Source organism: Cydia fagiglandana, chromosome 2, assembly GCF_963556715.1.
Source record: "Cydia fagiglandana chromosome 2, ilCydFagi1.1, whole genome shotgun sequence".
NCBI lineage: Eukaryota > Metazoa > Arthropoda > Insecta > Lepidoptera > Tortricidae > Cydia > Cydia fagiglandana.
In genome coordinates, this window is record NC_085933.1 from 21629353 (window position 1) to 21649673 (window position 20321).

At 40.2% G+C, this 20321-nt stretch overlaps 1 protein-coding gene across 1 annotated transcript in view; it reads left to right on the forward strand.

Annotated features, from left to right (window-relative positions):
* The first annotated feature begins 317 nt into the window (after positions 1-317).
* Positions 318-20321, forward strand: part of LOC134672978 (protein lingerer-like) — a 36736-nt gene continuing 16732 nt past the window's right edge. The window contains exons 1-17 of the mRNA XM_063530940.1: positions 318-435; positions 6431-6591; positions 7467-7541; positions 8343-8465; positions 9835-9961; positions 10594-10722; positions 10908-10987; positions 11168-11362; positions 11412-11678; positions 14868-15134; positions 15789-15881; positions 16296-16421; positions 16833-16917; positions 17838-17929; positions 18367-18552; positions 19248-19337; positions 19594-19660. Of these exons, the coding sequence (XP_063387010.1) occupies positions 6475-6591; positions 7467-7541; positions 8343-8465; positions 9835-9961; positions 10594-10722; positions 10908-10987; positions 11168-11362; positions 11412-11678; positions 14868-15134; positions 15789-15881; positions 16296-16421; positions 16833-16917; positions 17838-17929; positions 18367-18552; positions 19248-19337; positions 19594-19660 (2119 nt within the window). The 5' untranslated portion in view covers positions 318-435; positions 6431-6474. The remainder of the gene's footprint in view (positions 436-6430; positions 6592-7466; positions 7542-8342; positions 8466-9834; positions 9962-10593; positions 10723-10907; positions 10988-11167; positions 11363-11411; positions 11679-14867; positions 15135-15788; positions 15882-16295; positions 16422-16832; positions 16918-17837; positions 17930-18366; positions 18553-19247; positions 19338-19593; positions 19661-20321) is intronic.

Consider the following 20321-nt stretch of genomic DNA (forward strand, 5'->3'; position numbering starts at 1 on the left):
ACTAGATTGCAAGTGAAAAGGAACGTTTCACATTCAAGGAAACTAGCGTGGATAGATTAAATAGGTATGTAAAACTTCCGCTTTATTTAAGTAATAAAAATGTTTTAAATTATTCAGCTCATGTGTCAAAAAACGAATTATTAATATAATTATTTCTTTATTCCATAAATTCACAGCATAAAACTATTGTAATATCATACCGGTAATATACATATAACATTTCGCTTTTATTGAGTATATACATCTTCGAATATTTAATTGAACACCTATGGTATGCTTTGAAATTATAAAATTAAACCGCTGATCGATTGTTACATAATCATAAAAATTTTTGGCATTAAAAACTGGCCATTCTTCAAACCGTTGCGTTAAACGTGAACATGGAACACCACTAGCAAGTCACGTGACCAGCTTGCGTTTGAGAGCGCATCACAGGTATGGAAATCAGGAAATTTTATTAAAAAATAAGTTGATTTTCGGATATTGCTTTAGAATTAAGGTAAACATAAAAGTTGAGATTTAATTGTGTGTTGAAGTGCGTAAAACAATGTGTAAAAAAGGTGTTGTGTACGTAAGTCCGTCATAAAAGAGACTGTCTGTCATTTTGATACCAAGAAAGCTGCTTCAAGAATGGCGTCCCCCACATGTGCCGCTGGTATTCGGTTTCGCGCTGAACGGGATAGGATTCGGTGACGCGTGCTCCTTGAATCGTGGAAAAGTGCTGCTATCGCAATTCTGCGTGGTTTCCGTAGGAAGCCGACGCGCATCCTCGTTTTTCGTGTATCGCCCTTGCGCTCCACTTGCAATGAATCATTGTCCCGATTTCTGCTTAAAGAAGCTGAATATTTCTGTGTTTCGTGGCTAGTGCTGATCCGGAAGTAGACGTTGTAGTTTGAATGAGTTTATTACAGTGTTGTGATGGGTAAAAGTTGTAGTTTGTAGTAAATTTACACAAGTGTTTTGTTTATCAATTTGCCGCTCCTACACCGCCACGGACGGTGAGTGATGTCTTTGTGCTGATATGGTGCCTACGTCTTTTGTTGATGGTCAAAGTTTATGGTAGATTGTCCGTGGGTATGTGTATTTTGGTACTTCTGTACAGTTAAAACTTGTTAACAAAGCTTTTTAGAAAAGGATTAGGTTATGTGGGAGGGCATTCACTTTTTGGAGATGCATGTCCTTGAATTTTTATAGGGTTTTTCTGATCAGAAGTGATTCTTGATAGACTGGTTGGAATGAATGGAATCATATTTTCTTTAGTATATGATATTAATTACTAGTGAAAGTTATGTTTTGTTTATTTATATCCTGATAAAAATTGATAACATTCAAAAGTTGTGAATGCATTATCAACCAAGGAGTTGTCCTTGGTTGATAATGTTAATTCATTCAGCCACAAAATGAAACGTAACAGCAATTACATCATCAGAAATGAATTTAAAATGATTGTACTTGCACCTATTGTTGTGAATTATTTTGGTTAGGTAGTTGTGGCTTGAAATATGCCTAGTGTACACCAGTAAACTGTTAACGCCAATGGATTGTGCTATTTAACCCTGTTTTTGACATTGTTTCTATAATAGCTGCCATAGTGTTCATACTGTAGATTATAGTTCGTCAAAGAAAATTGTTAGTAGAAAGAGGCGCGAAATTCAAAATTTATATGGGACGATAACTCCTCGCGCCTACATTCTTTAAATTTGCTGCTCTTTTCGACTGTCGGAAATGCCTTGACTTAAATTTGACCAATTTATGATCAATTGGATTTCAAACAATAAATTTAGATTTTTAATATACATCCTTGAAAAAGATACTTAGCACTATGGATTTCAAGATTTTCAAGATCATTCTAATCTAACAAACCCAAACAACTAGGTTGTATTGTTTTATCATTGACTGTGGTCTTTCCTGTGGCCAGTTGGCCACTTGTGTTTACCATCAGGTCAGCTTGATGGTAGGTACCATAATATTGCTTTGTCACCCAACTTGCCTATGTATGTGAAGTTTCAGCTCAATCAAATAATGGGAAGTGGGTCTAATTTAGCTTGCAAGATTTGACCTCAATAAATATATTACAAACAAACATTGCAAGTAGGGTAATTCACCAGTAACTGGCCACTGTGATTCACCTATTAAACAGAATTCATATCAGTATGATGTTTCAATAACTGGCCAGCCTCCAATAACTAGCCGCCTTATACTAAAATGAATTCTGTGTATAGGTGAATAGAATTCATTTTTAGTTTAGTTAGGGTGGCCATTTACTGGCGAATTACCCTAAAAGCTTATAAAAAAACTAAACTGTCTAAGACTATTTTTATTTCCATTGATTGAGAATAAATAGATTATCAGCAATTATTATTAAAGTCATTTAAATATTATATAGGTACCTATATGGAGTTGACATGCTATATTTATGATGTTGCATAACCCGAAGTTTTTATGCAACTGTCATGTAGGTACCTATTGTATCTATCTTCTGCAAATCCTGCTGTCTTGGTATACCTTATCACTTTGCAATAAGGGTTAGTTTATGCCTTTACAATCTTTCCTTTTTAAGTTTGACATTAAATAAAGGCTTATAAGGGGTCATCCATTAATTACGTCACACGTTTAGGGGGTGGGAAGGGGTCAAGAAAATGTGACATATTGTGACATGGGGGAGGGGGGAGACACAAACTTTGTGACGTCACTTTAACTTCATCAGTAACCGAAAATTTATATGAATTATTTTATTCGCTGTACATTTAAATAACAAGTTTTTAAAACGATAATCGTTTTTATTTGTTTAATTTTCTTTCCTAAGCAGTTTTGGGTTATAAAATTACTAATATTTATATCGTATCTAATATTTGGCGATTTCGTAGAAAAAATGTGACGTCACACTAGGGGGGAGGGGTTTGCCAAATGTGACCAAGTGTGACAAGGAGGGGGGGAGGGGTCAAAAAACCTAGAAATTCGTGTGACGTAATTAATGGATGACCCCTAATATAAAAAATAATATAAACCACAAGGCTCCTGGAAAAAAAATACTGCATTGTACTTTGCCTTTAGGTAGGTTGCCTAAATGAATAATCTTTGGTTTGTTCCTTAAGTTGGTTTGATTTGATTTCTTATTTTTTAATTACTTAAATTTAAGGCAGCATCTGCTAGAGCAGGGGTCTCCAAAACTTTTTTATGCTCCAAGCTTAATATAGTTCGTTTTTTTTAGCATTAGAAAGAACTTGGAAGAAGGTAAGCGATTTTGGTATGTCTTTTAATCGAAAAACGCTTATTAAAAATCAGTAACTATAATTTATGAAAGTAGAAGAATATAAATGATTGTATTAGATTCATAATTGTTACATATTTTCCGTAACTTTTTTTTTTTTTTTTTTATTATGAATGGGCTTACTCATGGCCACAGACTAGCCGAGGCGTAGACGTGGCCTACGATGGAGCGAGCTCGCCCAGAAGGACTTATTACCACCATACCATACCACACACATACATACATATTATTACCAGAACTTATTTTTAAAATGAGTTTTTCAATTAAAAGACACATCAAGATTGTTTACCTAATTTCTAATGCTAAAAAAAACGAGGTATAGTGAGTTGCAGGTTTATAGAAACAAATGCTACTCAAATATTTTGGCAAATAGATCCAAGTGACCTAGGGTACCAATTAGCTGCTATGACAATGACCTTTGAGTGAATCATCAGCGTGTCGAAGTCGCTTACATATTATTGATCAAAATCGGGTGTATAAACCTTTATACAAGTGGCAAAAGAAGTTATTGTGCTGTGGACCTGTGGTATTGTAAAGTAGGCTTAGAGCATTTATGTAGTAACTGGAGAAGCCTTGGCTGTCATTTTCTGTACAAAACATTCTGCCGATTTTTGCGGGGGAGGGGCACGTCAAATGTATGGCTATTTGTACATGATTCGTACGTAAGGTACCAAAGTACATGGTAAAGCCATGTCGGATAAACGTCAGTCCATACAAAAGTTTGCGCAATTGTGCAAGGTTTTCGGCGGCTCTTAAAGGCGACTCCTGTTGGGCTTTAAGAAATTAGGCGAATAATTAAATTGCAAGTGCGGACATGAAACTGATTTTACGATATTCTCAATAGCCATTCGTTGTTTACGAGTGCGGTATGTTTACGCGCCGCGGTGGAGTTATTACACGCTTTTTAAAGTTGTAGTCTATTTTTAACTGACAACTGCAGGTGGCTTCTTATTTTTAACTTTATTATCGCTTGTAGGGACGGTTTAAAAACAGTAACTTTTAACTAAAAATGTTATTGGTACTTTTTAGGGTTCCGTACCCAAAGGGTAAAACGGGACCCTATTACTAAGACTTCGCTGTCCGTCCGTCCGTCCGTCCGTCCGTGATAGCTAGACAGTTGAAATTTTCACAGATGATGTATTTCTGTTGCCGCTATAACAACAAATACTAAAAACAGAATAAAATAAAGATTTAAATGGGGCTCCCATACAACAAACGTCATTTTTGACCAAAGTTAAGCAACGTCGGGAGGGGTCAGTACTTGGATGGGTGACCGTTTTCTTTTTGCTTTTTTTTGTTTTTTTTTTTGCATTATGGTACGGAACCCTTCGTGCGCTAGTCCGACTCGCACTTGCCCGGTTTTTTTTTTGGAAGCCTATTATGGTGTTCCATTGCTGGGCAAAGGCCTCTCCCCTTGTCTTCCACGACTCCCGACATAGCGCCTGCTCTGGCCAGTTACTGAGAAAGATGTCTAGGTCTAGGTCGACCCCGCCATGGGTACTTAAGGAAGCATTTATTTATTACCACCTACATAATTACTCATAGGTAAAGGAAAGACACAAAGCACGGATAATTTCGGACACTGACCCGCCTATTCCTATCTCTATCGCACGCGCATAATTTTATTGCTGTTACCACTGATTCCGGCGGTCAACGATATTGTGCGAGCGGGACAGCATCATTATGCACGTGCGATATGTGAACAAGCGGATCAATGTACGATATTCTTCTTGCTTAGCGTCCTTACTTTAGAACAGTGAAAGAAGTGAATCTGAACTCGATAGATGGTTTGGCTTACTACGAAATAAGAGCCGTAAAAGCGTGTGTGTAGTATTTAACACATTCAGTGCCGAAAACCCGACTATCGGGTATTTTATGATTTCCTAGGCCGGACGACCCGATAATCGGGATCGTGGTACTACTGCTTTATGTGACGAAATTGTGGCCTGACGCGGACGTCTTGTTTGGCTGGGTGGCAATCAATGCGTTAAAACACATCTTCATATTCGCGAATCGAGGAGCCATTCCACATAACTCGTACGTACTGTATGTTCTCGCCCTTAGTCACCCTTGATGTCAATAAAAAGTCTCGACTAGTGTGCACGGAGCATAACACGTCAATAACCCTATCGCGGTGTAAAACGCGTTTGCGATTTCACGGCCAACGACCTTACCATCCTCGTCCAAGGCTTTAATTGTCTCAGGATCATTTAGGACTAAGTTGTTAATTATTACGTTCGCAATTTCGTTTTATTTCGACTGCGAGTTTATTATACATGGTGTCCAATATAAACTATACGGGGCTATTAAAAAATATCTGTGGCCTATTTTATAAAGCTACAAGTTACAATTTACAAGCGGAAGTCTCTTTCTAACCCTATGTGTTAGAACGAGACTTCCGCTTGTAAATTGTAACTTGTAGCTTTATAAAATAGGCCACTGGTCATGTAAATAAATAACTGAAAAATAAGATAAAGGTTTTTAATTTAAGCAAATCTTGTTTAACTTATAATTATTAAAATAACATACATTTTTTTTTAAATTAGTAGTCAGCATCAAAAGTGGTGGAGGGAATTATGCACCAGTTTTGACAATACTATACCATACTAGATATTTTTAACTCAATCTGCTGATGGCTCCTCTACACGATGGGCCAACGCCGGCCAATCTAAGGGACGCATTTATGCGTTAGAGGGAGCAACTGATATTGCTATCTCATTCTACCGCATGGCTGCGTCCCTTGGAGTGGCCGGCGTAGGCCCATCGTGTAGAGGAGCCATGAGATATATCTGCCACGTATACGTCTCAACTCTCGGGGAAAGTGTTAGAAGATGGCAGATAATTTTGTCGATTGGTTCTATCCGTTTCTGCGCAGCTGCTACTCTACAATGCTACCCCCTTATTCATAAAACTTTACAGGCCTGATTTAGTTATGTTTTATCTCTGACAGATAAAGACAAACGATTATTAGTTAATTGAGGTTTGTAGCGCGTTTATGACTAAGGGGGTTAGTGTCCGACTGTGGTTTCGGGTTCGAGAGCTGTTGGCGTAAAAATCATGTTTTGGCCGAAACTAGATCAAAACCGAACCTTCGGTTTCGGCAAAAAATCCAGTTTTCTTTCTACTTGAAATACTAATCATATTTTCTTATTGTTACAGCTGCTTGTAAATAGAGGCTGTAAATATAATTATAGCAGATAAAGATGAGTTTGGGAGCACGCGCCACCAAGGGTGGTGCGAAGGGGAAGGACAAAGCCCAGGACAAGGCCAAGGGCGTCGACAAACCACCGGCCAAGGAGAAGGTCAAACAACAGCTACAGGTTGGTGGGGGCAGGGTTAAATTGCAAGTTAGTGGGGTCAAGGTCAAATTGTAAGTTAGTAAGGGCTAGGTCAATCGCATCTTACGAAGATTGACACCCAGTGGAAGAGTAAACACAAGTAAGAAGAATTGCAAGTTAGTCGGGTCAAGGTTAAATTGAAAGTTAGTGGGGTCAAGGTCAATTTTATCTTATAAAGTGTCACACCGAGGAGAGGAGTGAAGAGTGATGAATTGTTAAGTCTAACATAGTCATAATTAAATCTATTATTTTAGTCTATTATAGTCATAATGAAATGTTTTGCAGAGTGCCCAATGATGAGAACTCATAACGGAGGGGGGCCGTCGCGGGGTCAGCGCGGTCGACTTGTCGCTAAACTTGTCCGCCGATCGGCGCGTGTCCGCGCTACTCCGTGGCGGGGTTGCCCTGTGACCATAGATTATGAGAGCTGAGGGCTATTGCTATATTTAGACTATTAAGAGCCTTATCAGACTGGCAATTTGTGAAAGAGTTGAAAGCAATTCGAGTGCGTAGCGAGTTGAACTCCCGCATATCGCCAGTGTGATAAGGTTCTTACCAGTGAATTAGGCCTAGGTCAACATACAAGTTATTGGGGTCAAAGTCGTTGTTTATAATGTTAGAAAATTAGATATTTCCTCCATACCTCATCGGCCTTAACGCAATAGCCGATGAATGGACATGGAACCTTACCTAGTTTCCTTCATTTTGTCAATAAAAATAAAACTGATCTCAGTGCGACAGGCGCTTAATTAAACCATTATCAATGATTGTGCGAATTAGACTCTTTGCTTATCTCACTAAGGTCATTTTTCCCTTGAAGCCCTTTTTCATGTATCAAACTATTTTTTACGTTCTAGGCAACCACAGAACAGATGCGTATGGCAAACATGATCGACCGCAAAAGTGACGACTCCACGGACGTCCGAAGAATGGTGAGATCACTTTCACACGCTATCTTCGCTTTTAGATCGAAACATTCGAAACTCGATTGTTATTGTGGGAAATGCCCAACAATAGAGGTTAAATTCCTGTAATGCTTTGATGAAGTCTCGTACTTAGTTAGCAATTTTTGGTACTTACATTAAACAAAGCCACATCACTTAATTATTTGCCCAATATATAGTGAAATAATGGATGTTAATATCCTTGATAGAATTACCTTTTCTTGCAACAATGCAGTCTGTCAACATTACAGCTTTGATCCCGAATCCCGATTTCGAAGTCGATGTCCTGTCTTCCGTATAATTCACCAGCAATGCTGCACTGGAAAGCTTTTGCCATTAAATATTATCTTTAGCTACTACTTATTTAACTGAGAAGTTGGCCTATGACTGATATAGTTTGAACATACCCCAGGTCAAGAGTTGGCAAATTTATGAACAAAAGTCAATCAGAGTAGAAATAACGTTTTAGAGATGTCAAAAAGCCACATTTTTGTGGCTATAGCCACACAAATAAAATAAATAAAAACAAGTGATTTGATTAGTCTAAGTTCTCTTAGTATTCATTGTGAGGGTCTCAACAGGCTCGCGAGTTGCGGTTTGCCGACCCCTGCCCTGGGTAATAATATCCTCTAGCCGCCCAGAGACCTATAAAAAGGTCTCCTGTTCCATTCTAATTTGAACTTTGTGTTGACAAAATAAAATTTCATTTTCCTTGGCAAGGTTTGACGTATGGGCGGCTAGAGGTTATAGCGTTTATTATTGGTCAATAACTTCTCTTAACGTCCACAGGTGCTAGAGCTGATGGAGATGACATGTCGCACCGAGGAGGAGGTGTGTTCGGCGCTGCACGACTCGGACAACGACATGGTCGCCGCCTGTAACCTACTGCTGGAGGAGAGTCAGCGAATACAGGTTAGGGGTCATCCATTAATTACGTCACACGAATTTCTAGGTTTTTTGACCCCTCCCGCCTCCTTGTCACACTTGGTCACATTTGGCAAACCCCTCCCCCCTAGTGTGACGTCACATTTTTTCTACGAAATCGCCAAATCGAATGAGGTAAGTACCTAAGTATTATTAATATTTTATCAAAATATTTTTGACGATATAAATATTAGTAATTTTATAACCCAAAACTGCTTAGGAAAGAAAATTAAACGAATAAAAACGATTATCGTTTTAAAAACTTGTTATTTAAATGTACAGCGAATAAAATAATTTAAATAAATTTTCGGTTACTGATGAAGTTAAAGTGACGTCACAAAGTTTGTGTCTCCCCCCTCCCCCATGTCACAATATGTCACATTTTCTTGACCCCCTCCCTCCCCCTAAACGTGTGATGTAATTAATGGGTGACCCCTTACATGAATACATTTTAGTTACATTGCGGACTGTTGGTTACGTCCAATTCAACCGACCGATCGAAACCCGCAGTGGTATGAAACTCGTATCGTCTAAATCAGCCCTTAGTCAAGGATTTTATTACCAGTGTTCGATGTGGGCGCCTGCGTGGTAAAGCTGTGTTTAGATGACAAGTTTTACATATGTACTAAAGATCCATTTGTTATGTGACTGTTTGTGTACTAAATAAATAAAAAAAATGTTCGCCGGCTCGCGTACATGTATGTATAGTGGACATATCACGCAACATACCTGAGCCAGTGAGGACATATACGAAACCTACGTATCTATGCAGCTCTGAACGCCATCGTTATATCCGGATTGGTTTGGTTACTTTTATTGGTTTTTAAAATTTATTTTTATTACATAAGAAAGGTCTCGGATGTGCCCAATGATGAGAACTCATAACGGAGGGGGGCCGTCGCGGGGTCAGCGCGGTCGACTTGTCGTCTAACTTGTCCGCCGATCGGCGCGTGTCCGCGCTACTCCGTGGCGGGGTTGCCCTGTGACCATAGATTATGAGAGCTGAGGGCTCACTCCGCCTCTTGGCGTCACATAAGTCCGTTAAAATTATCTTGTGTTTACACTCATTTACTTCACTCCATGATTCAAATCTTGTAACTTAAATTTGAATCACTTTACGGTGTCTAATCGAGTTGAAATTTCACGTACTTTCGTAATTCTGATGGCAATGCTATAATATGCTAACATGGGGCTGATCTGATAATGCAGTCGGAAGGAAACCTAATCAAATCTTTAACATACAAATATAAACTACCACGTGTTCTTGACGATAGACAGGTAGAATAAGTGTTCCAAAAACATTCTTTTTTAATATCCGGTAACTTTTTAATATTTTTGAATGTTTGATATTTTCCAGGGTGAATGGCAGACAAATGAAAAGAAGAAGAAAAAGCCACCCGCCGCCGCCGGCAACGGCGAGCCCGAGCCCCCGCGCGAGCGAGAGGCGCGCGAGCCGAGAGAACGATCTGGCGCGCCGCGGCCACGTGAGTGTATTTTTAAGATTTCGTCACACAGGCGCGTTTTCCGGGCGTGAGCGTTTTATATGTAAAAACGGCGCGCCTCGCACACGCGACGCCCACAAAACGCGTCTGTGTGACGGAGCCTTTAGGGTTCCGTACCCAAAGGGTAAAAACGGGACCCTATTACTAAGACTCCACTGTCCGTCCGTCTATCTGTCCGTCTGTCTGTCACCAGGCTGCACCTCATAGTTAAACCGTGATAGCTAGATAGTTGAAATTTTCACAGATGATGTATTTCTGTTGCCGCTATAACAACAAATACTAAAATGTACGGAATTTTCGGTGGGCGAGTCCGACTCGTACTTGTCCGGTATTTTTAATAATTTATATTTGTATTGCGATCGTGTTCAATATTTATTCACCGACCATACCGTATAGTGCAAATAATCGAGTAAGAAACTTATCCCATGGTTCGGGTGGGATTAAACTTTACTTCTAAATTGGAAAGATTGGTAACCGTACCTGTAATTTTCATCATCATCATCATATCTGACGCGAGGGCCGAGGCCGTACAAGTGACAATAGGGTTAAGAGGAGACGATACAGAGCACGCATGTTCTGTATACAAGCTTGGTTAACATTGTATATGTTTACAGGTCGCGGCGAGGCGGAGGCTCGCGGGCGGGGCCGCGGCGCGGCGCGAGGCCGAGCGCGCGGCGCGCGGCGCGGCGCGCCCGGCCGCCCGCGCCCACCGCGCCAAGACCAAGGCGAGCGCGGCGAGCACGGTCAGTACCTCTTCCTCACCCTGCGGTGCTATTCCATAATCTGTCCGATATCTTACTTCGATGTCGTTCATTACGTATCACTCTTTCATTACGCAAAATGTGAGACAAAATACACATTGGACGTTGTGGAATACTTTTAGGGCCCGTTTACACGTTGATTATTCATATGTAATACGGTCCTTTAGTACGAGGACGGCGTCGTCCCCGTGGCCTCGGAGAAGTCTTCTCCGAGGCCACGGGGACGACGCCATCCGAAACGTCGGAGGTAAATCTTAAAACTTCAATACGCGATTAAGTCCCGTTGTGCAATTTAATAATGTTTAATAATCGTGAAAGTTTAAATCAGTGTTTAACACTACTCTCATTAGAAATCGTGTATTAATCGGACTTTTGTGTATGAATTCTGTAAAAAAGCAATTTCATGGTAAAATATGACGGCTTTTAGCCTGACATCACTTACATGCCCCCATTGCCACCCCCAATAACAGATTATTCACTTGCAGGCAACAACATGGCAGACTCATTCCCCAGCGCGGAAGACTGGGACAACGAGGAGTGGTCAGGATCTCTGTCGGACACCAAGGTGTTCACGCCCAGCACCGCGACAGGCGGCGACGACGCGCCCGCACCTGTCACCACGGTAACTTTAATTCAGTTGTAAGCAACAACATAGCAGACTCATTCCCCAGCGCGGAAGACTGGGACAACGAGGAGTGGTCAGGATCTCTGTCGGAAACCAAGGTGTTCACGCCCAGCACCGCGACCGGCGGCGACGACGCGCCCGCACCTGTCACCACGGTAACTTTTATTCAGTTGTAAGCAACAACATAGCAGACTCATTCCCCAGCGCGGAAGACTGGGACAACGAGGAGTGGTCAGGATCTCTGTCGGACACCAAGGTGTTCACGCCCAGCACCGCGACCGGCGGCGACGACGCGCCCGCACCTGTCACCACGGTATAGGTAAACCAGAACTTTGGGAGTATTGTCAAGAGGGCGCTCGTTTTGAATTTTATATAGCAACAATTTGTATAGTGGGGACAATGGAAATTGGCAGTTGAGTTTTGTTTTATTCCGACAACTTTAATAAGTGCGAAGTTTGATGTTTGGATATTTCTTCGGTTTTTACGCTTAAATGGCTGACTCGATTTAGATAAAATGAATAGCGTAAAGTCAATAAGTAACGCAAGAGTTATAAGTAAGAATTTATATAGATAATTTTACAAATAAAATTATTTAACGTACCAAATATGTTCTATTCAGCATAGTTGAAATCGGGATCTAAATATTCTTCAGTCATCAAGGAATTTGACTCGTTCTCAACATTATACTCAAAATCGGGATCTAAATATTCTTCAGTCATTAAGAAATCTGAATCATGTTCTGACTCTGACTGACTAGACTGACATCGAGCCATTTGACAATTGTTCCCTTCTTCCATCAAGTGACAGGTGCTTTATTGACCTGAAAAGAATCTTGCGTTGTCCATGACAACACAGGATTTTTTGTCGAGATTGGGAATAAGTTTTTCTGCGACCCACTTTTTAAAATTATCTTTATTCATGGACTCGTGGTAGTCACTTTTTTGTCTTTGTCATTATATAACAACAATGCCTTTGGAACAAAACCTGTGGCTCCTCCAGCATGTACCATTATAAATCTTTTTCCTGTCGATACAGTTTTTGCCACACCCGGTTACTCATTACTTATAATTTATAGACGTATGTATAAATGATTCATCTAAATATACTATACGTCGGTTTTTTCGTCAAATGCTGTCAATTTCAGTTAAGTATTTTTCACGCCAAGCAACAATATCAAATCTTTCTATTAAAATTTGTCTCTGGCTTCGGCATTTTTTGAATTTGTACCCCATCTTGTGCAATAACAGTCTTAATGATTCTCTACCCCCTGGGAAATTTATGTCTTCTTTTAAAACAGTCCACATTTTTTTTATTGTTGGTATTTCTTTTTTTTACGCTATAAAATTCGTGAATTTTACGACATATGACACATAAATCAAAATCATCCAAATCTATTTTCTTTTTTTGTTTTCTTTTTTTTAGGCTTGGTCGTTTAATTCCGCCGTTACGCTCTTCGCTAGCAATCCGTGATACCGATGCATGCGATACACCTAATACACAAATCAAATTATTACAAGACATCAACCAAATCGTGACGACCTGACTATAGTGATATTTGTCCATAAGTTTGAAACTTACCCGTCAATTCAGATGCTAATTTCGTTATGTTTTCTAATGGAAGAAATTTCTCTCCCGCACGTTTTTTTTCCATTAAATAACTATATACACTATTTACAATTTTTCTCTGTAAAATCTAAAACTTTCGGCATGATTATTGCAGTCTAATCTAGACACGCGGCAGCGTGTCAAGCAAAGGAACTGGCTAGCCAGCGCCGAGTGTAATATTACACGAACCACTTGGTGCCACTTTTGACCCTTCTATAACTCAAAACATCTTTGACGTAAACACATAAAACTACGTGTGTTTAATTATATCCATAAGGATATCTAGAAGCCCAAATTTCATGAAGCTAGCTCAAACGGTTATAAAGGTATGAAGGTCAAAAAGTCGTAAATTTTAAGACTGACTTATGACTTATAGTACCTAAACCTAACCTACTTCCAGATGACCTAGAAGGATGAAATTTGGAATCCAGCTTGGTTATTGTGTGTAACCGTAGGAAAAAATCTAAAAATAAAATAAAGTTAAAAAATAGGGGGGGTCCCCATACAAAAAAAACACTTTTTATTGGGACTGACATATAAGTACCTAAACCTAACCTACTTCCAGATGACCTAGAAGGATGAAATTTGGAATCCAGCTCGGTTATTGTGTGTAACCGTAGGAAAAAATCTAAAAATAAAATAAAGTTTAAAAATAGGGGGGGTCCCCATACAAAAAAACCATTTTTTATTGGGACTGACATATAAGTACCTAAACCTAACCTACTTCCAGATGACCTAGAAGGATGAAATTTGGAATCCAGCTCGGTTATTGTGTGTAAGCGTAGGAAAAAATCTAAAAATAAAAAAAAGTTAAAAAATAGGGGGGCAACCGTTACAAGCAGATATTTGAAACTACCCCAATATATGTATTATTATATTTGCTATATTAAAATAAAGTTTAGTCAAAAAATAAGTGGTGTCCCCATACAAAAAACTTGTAATACGCTCTAAACAACCGGCCAACGGTGTGTCGTCGGCGGCGCGCGGCACCACATAATTATACAAAGAACAAGTAAAAACCATACAGCGGAAACACAAGAAAAAACATTAAATCTCAATACCTGCCTAGTTTTCTTTACAAAAAGTATTGATATCCCACCAAAAACATAAATGTAAAAAAGGAGAGCCAAGTTCAATACAAAAATTATGCTTGGCTGTGGGGCTCGCCGCAAAAAGAATGGAGATCTAAATGAGTGTCACTGCCAAGTTCTATGCAAAATCCAAATATGTATTTATAGGAACAAAATAACATTATAAACAAGTATTAAACTCTATTTCTTTGCTTTATTGGATACCTATAACAATTGCTGTTATTTAAAAAAATGTGAGATCTTAAAGTAGGTTAGATTTGGCTTGGCCAGGTTTTATCAGAATTACAATATATATAAAATGATTGATGTAATGAAAACTGGCCAAGTCAAATCTAACCTACTTTAAGATCTCACATTTTTTTAAATAACAGCAATTGTTATAGGTATCCAATAAAGCAAAGAAATAGAGTTTAATACTTGTTTATAATGTTATTTTGTTGCTATAAATACATATTTGGATTTTGCATAGAACTTGGCAGTGACACTCATTTAGATCTCCATTCTTTTTGCGGCGAGCCCCACAGCCAAGCATAATTTTTGTATTGAACTTGGCTCTCCTTTTTTACATTTATGTTTTTGGTGGTAATAATTCACACGAAACTAGACAAAGCAATGTTTATGTTTATGATAGTTGTCAATATTGACAACTATCATAGAGGGTAGATGTTGTCTATTATTAAAATTGTTGCCATTGCTAGAAATTAGTACCAACAAATTTCCGTAACATGGCGCACCCTCAATAGATCCTGATTCACCTATAACTTTAATTCAGTTGTAAGCAACAACATAGCAGACTCATTCCCCAGCGCGGAAGACTGGGACAACGAGGAGTGGTCAGGATCTCTGTCGGACACCAAGGTGTTCACGCCCAGCACCGCGACCGGCGGCGACGACGCGCCCGCACCTGTCACCACGGTAACTTTTATTCAGTTGTAAGCAACAACATAGCAGACTCATTCCCCAGCGCGGAAGACTGGGACAACGAGGAGTGGTCAGGATCTTTGTCGGACACCAAGGTGTTCACGCCCAGCACCGCGACCGGCGGCGACAACGCGCCCGCACCTGTCACCACGGTAACTTTTATTTTTAAAACTAAGTGCCAGTTGCACCATCCGCACTAGATAGACTGATCAACGTCACCCGACGCATCGCGGCTGTTTACTATGAAACATTCCATACAATACAATTTAGCGAACTCTTTAACGATGACAAATAGTTTGGTGCAACCGACCCTAATTTGGGATGCTCCTTAATACGAAGACTATTTGTATTAAGTTCCATTCCCGGTTTACCAGGGATTAATCGCCCGAACTACAATTTAATACAATTACCAGAGAGTATGCACGACTGCACGTCTATTTCACAGACGTGTACCGTAGCCCGTAGCACGCACATGTAGTTAACCCTTTAAACGCCACGCCTATCGTGCACGGCGCGTCATCTTAAACCTTGTCGCAATGCACGAAGGTTGACATTCGGCTGCAGACGCGTGCGTCAGTTGTCGTCTTTTGAGATAGAGAAGGAGATAGGCGTTAGCAACGCATTCGTGGCGTAATTGCTAGATTTAAATGCACCTATAGTGTTTGTCAAAGTAACGCTTATGGCCTTTAACTAAGATTTTTATTATGGCTTGTTTTTAATTTTGACGTGGGTATGACGACGTGTAATTTTTTGGTAATTATTGGCGAAGATGTAATATTGGTATATTAACGGCGTATAATTTGCAGCAGGAGGAGTGTTGGGACACGCCCGCGGCGAACGGCGCCGAGCACATTCCCAGCTACAGCTACAGTCGCCTGCCAGAGCCTAGGGCGCCCGTGGTAAGTTTATTCACAAATATTACAATAAGTTTTATATTTTTGATACAAATTGTGAAAAGTAAGCAGTTTTATATAAGCAGTTTACAATACGAACACGTATTGTAAACACGAGCAAGACAGCTTTTAGGACACATCTATATTCGGAACTCAGTTTATATTAGCATTTCCATGAAAAAACTGACAATGAGTAGAGAATATGAGTAGTAGTAAACACTTTATTTTATAAAACAAGTACATGCACCGAGTGGACACAGTAAATGTGTAGGTACATAGGCAAACTTATGAGACTAAGAAATCTGCTGAGAGTTTAATACACAACTTTTACGGGTTATTTTATTTGGTCTGTGCATCTCCATTCAGTTATAGAATACGTATAATATGTATATGTGAGATAATGTAATCGGTTTTGATCAGTTGCAGCCGACGATCAGCCCGGCGGCGCACGCGCACGCGCACGCGGCGCCCAGCGCGTCGCCCGCGCCCGCCGCGCCGCCCGCCGAGCCGCAGCCGCAGCCGCAGCCGCAGCCGCCCCGCCACCAGGTACGGATACCCGCAGCCAAACATCTAACATACGCTTATGACGTTGTATCGAGTCATTCAAACGATTTCAAACCTTCATACCGATTAATCACCTTGATATAAGAAAAGTAGTTTAATCTAAAAATTAACCACAAGGAATAGCTGGAAAAAAAATACATTAATAACAATACAAAAACGTCAAATAAAATTTATCTAATCTACCTTTCCGATTTCAATGTTATTCCTCTGCCCAACATATATATAAAATCATCCATAAAATAATTTTACAAGTAAATTCTCTTATAAACTGACTATCAAACTATTCTTACTCCTTTTTGACCTACTTAATCCAAATACAAAATCCAATAAATGTAAATACATACCACCTTACCTAATTCGACATAAGACTCAAAATAATTTATTTGTCAACAGCCAATGGGTATGTCGGGGTCGCTGTCCGCGGCGCAGTCGCAGTACCTGTCTCAACTCACTCAGCAATCGCAACGGCATGACAACAGTACGTATTACGTATTAACCGATTCGTTGCGTGTTCCATTTTCGAAAACATTTAGCTGTGGCGCGGAACAATCATTTCATGACACGGCAGCCATGCCATGCGCCATAGAATATGATGACACTCCTTCCGTGTCATACGCCACACGTAAAAAATATTGATGACACGGCAGGCGTCTCATCAGCACCGAATCGGTTAACTTAGCTTTACTATATTCAAATTTCAATCATACCAAAAAACCGGGCAAGTGCGAGTCGGACTCGCGCACGAAGGGTTCCTTACCATAATGCAAAAAAAAAAACAAAAAAAAGCAAAAAGAAAACGGTCACCCATCCAAGTACTGACCCCTCCCGACGTTGCTTAACTTTCGTCAAAAATCACGTTTGTTGTATGGGAGCCCCATTTAAATCTTTATTTTATTCTGTTTTTAGTATTTGTTGTTATAGCGGCAACAGAAATACATCATCTGTGAAAATTTCAACTGTCTAGCTATCACGGTTCGTGAGATACAGCCTGGTGACAGACGGACGGACGGACGGACGGACGGACGGACAGCGAAGTCTTACTAATAGGGTCCCGTTTTACCCTTTGGGTACGGAACCCTAAAAACGGCATAAGATCGTATATAGCGTGAACTCTCATGATTTTTGATGTTACTGTTTTTGATGAACAACTTAGTTTAATTTTGAGCTATCGCGTAAATCGAATGAAGTATCTTTTGTGTTTTGTACAATAGAGTTATACATACATACATAATGTGCTAAAGTTTCATGATTTTACGTCCGCCAAATGACTTCCCTTATTGGACATATGTTTCCCCCAACGATCACATTACTCGGTCCTTGGTCTGGTTACGCTCTTATGCAAACTTGACTAAACTGTCATTCTATCTCGTATTAATGAAATATTTCTTTTGTTTTTAGGTGTATATTCGTCAAATTATGGTGTTTACGGTTCTTCAGACATCACGAGTCAAAGGAAACCACAACGGGCGAGGGTGCCTCCTCCTTCCAAGGTATCACTCATGGCTAAAAGAGTTAGACCATAATAATGCAGCGATCTTATAATTTTTTTTTTAATTGAATTAAATTAAGAAGAGGGAGAAGTGTTATATTAAACGTCATCTCTGCGCTAGGACATAGTTGCAGTTGGTCGCACTTTATTCACTTATGTTTCGTTTTCTAGCAACTCTGTATCGTTCGAGTGAGCAAAATAAATTATCATTTTGAACTTAGGTTTTTTTTGCTGTTTCCTTCAATTTTCCCGCAACGCAAAATCAACTCTATTTCCTACATTAAAGGTTCAAATTTCAGTGGCAAATCTTGGATGTCAGTGGAATCAGTGGAAACTATTTCTATTTCAATGAAAATTTTAAGCGTAGAAAATTTTTTTTTCTTCATCTAACTTGCGACTTTATCTGGCCAGCGATAAGAGTGTTCGTCGTCTGTTTAGATCCCTTCATCGGCGGTGGAGATGCCGGGCGGCGAGGGCGGCGCCATGTTCCTGGACGTGCAGTTCGGCGCGCTGGAGCCCGACCTCACCGAGCCCGCGCCGCCGCCGCACCCGCCCCAGCCCGCGCCGCCCCAGGCCGCCCCGCCCGCCGCCCAGCCCGCGCAACCGCCCAAGCCGCTCCCCACGGTTAGTATGACGCTGCGACTTATCTTCCCGCCTCCTAAAAGGGTTAACGAATAAAGTTCAAACTTTGTACAAAACTGTTAGGAACCGAATACAATTCGGACTATTTTGTATAGCATATTGCAAAAATGCCGCCTTCGGTGGTCGCGCTAGCGGAGAGCATGGCAGTACAGTGATAGCTCCGACGGATTGCCATTCGCTTATATTATCATTTAATTATTGTGAACTTGTAGTGTGCCCATAGGCCTTAACGTCCTTTACTCGTCAGCTTAAAGAATCTTTGCATTTTAAAGATTCAAAGCAAGAAATGAATAAAAAAAAAGAATTTACATGCATAAAACACAAGTATAAGGGTCGGTTGCACCAAACTGTTCGTATCGTTAAAGAGTTCGCTAAATTTTTATGTATGGAAAGTTTCATAGTAAAGCGCCGGGGCGCGCCGGCCTACGTTGATCAGTCTGTCAAATGTGGTTGGTGCAACTGGCCCTAAAGGTTACAAAAAAATCTAACTCGTTTTGCCATGAGTTGTCATAATACTAAGGGCCAGTTGCACCAACCACATTTGACAGACTGCTCAACATCAACCGGCGCGCCCCGGCGCTCTACTATGAAACTTTCCATACATAAAAATTTAACGAACTCTTAACGATACGAACAGTTTGGTGCAACCGACCATAAATTGAATAAATTGATTACAGGCCGTGACGGCGGCGCCCGAGCCGGCGCCGGCGCCCGCGCACGAGCCGGCGCCCGAGCCCAGCGTCACGTACGCCAACACCAACAGTATGGTGAGACCACATATTCTACTCTGCCTTTCTATGAGTTAAGGTCTTCATAGTTACGGTATTTAGAAAAAAGTTCCATGTATTTGGCAGTATGCTCTGATTACTGTATTTGGCGTCAATATTATCCATGGCGGCCCGCTCGTAACCATTAGTGTACGAAAACTGTAATTTTTAAATAATAAAAAAAGCGTGCATCAATTTACCTCGTCTAGATGTATTGTGAAGTGATCTATTGCTAAAGTTGTATGAATGTCCGCAGTTACCGGAGAGTTTAGCGCCAGAACCAGTCCCCGCACCGGCAGAACCTGCCCCGCCACAGCCTAACAGTAAGTCGTTTATATTCTCCTTTCTTTCGTTTCACTTACTTTACTATTCGGCTGTGATGAAAATGTCCCTGTGTCAACTAGGTTGTAAAGCGCTAACGCAATATAGCGCCATCTACGTAAATTGAAAAAAATTGGGTTTAACATATACCACTACTTTATACGTCTTATATTCCTTTGTACACTTACGGACAAATTTAGAGCAGATCGCAAAAAAAAGGTTCATTACTCATTTTGAAATTACTTTGCCGTAATTGAACTTTTTTGTTGTATTCCTCTAAATTAGTCCATAAGTACGATAATTATATTATTTACGCGGTTAATACACTTATCCGTATACGTACGTACGCCGTTCACATAAAAAGTCACATATGAAGACCGCCCTAAAAAACCATTAGACCGGTGTAAGTAATGCTCGTAATATCACAAATGAAATATCTCTCGAACGCGTAATATGGCATTACGTATCACTCCGAAAAATCAACCATTCCTTCAAACATCACTCATTACGCGAGCGCTAACGACCGGCCGAAGCGCGCATAATTGATTCGGTTCAATATATGCAATTATGGGCAATTATGGAATTACCGCACCGATATGAATATTACGTGTTCGAAAAAGAGATGTGATATAGCATTACTTTTTGAAGCACTGTTTCGCGCAT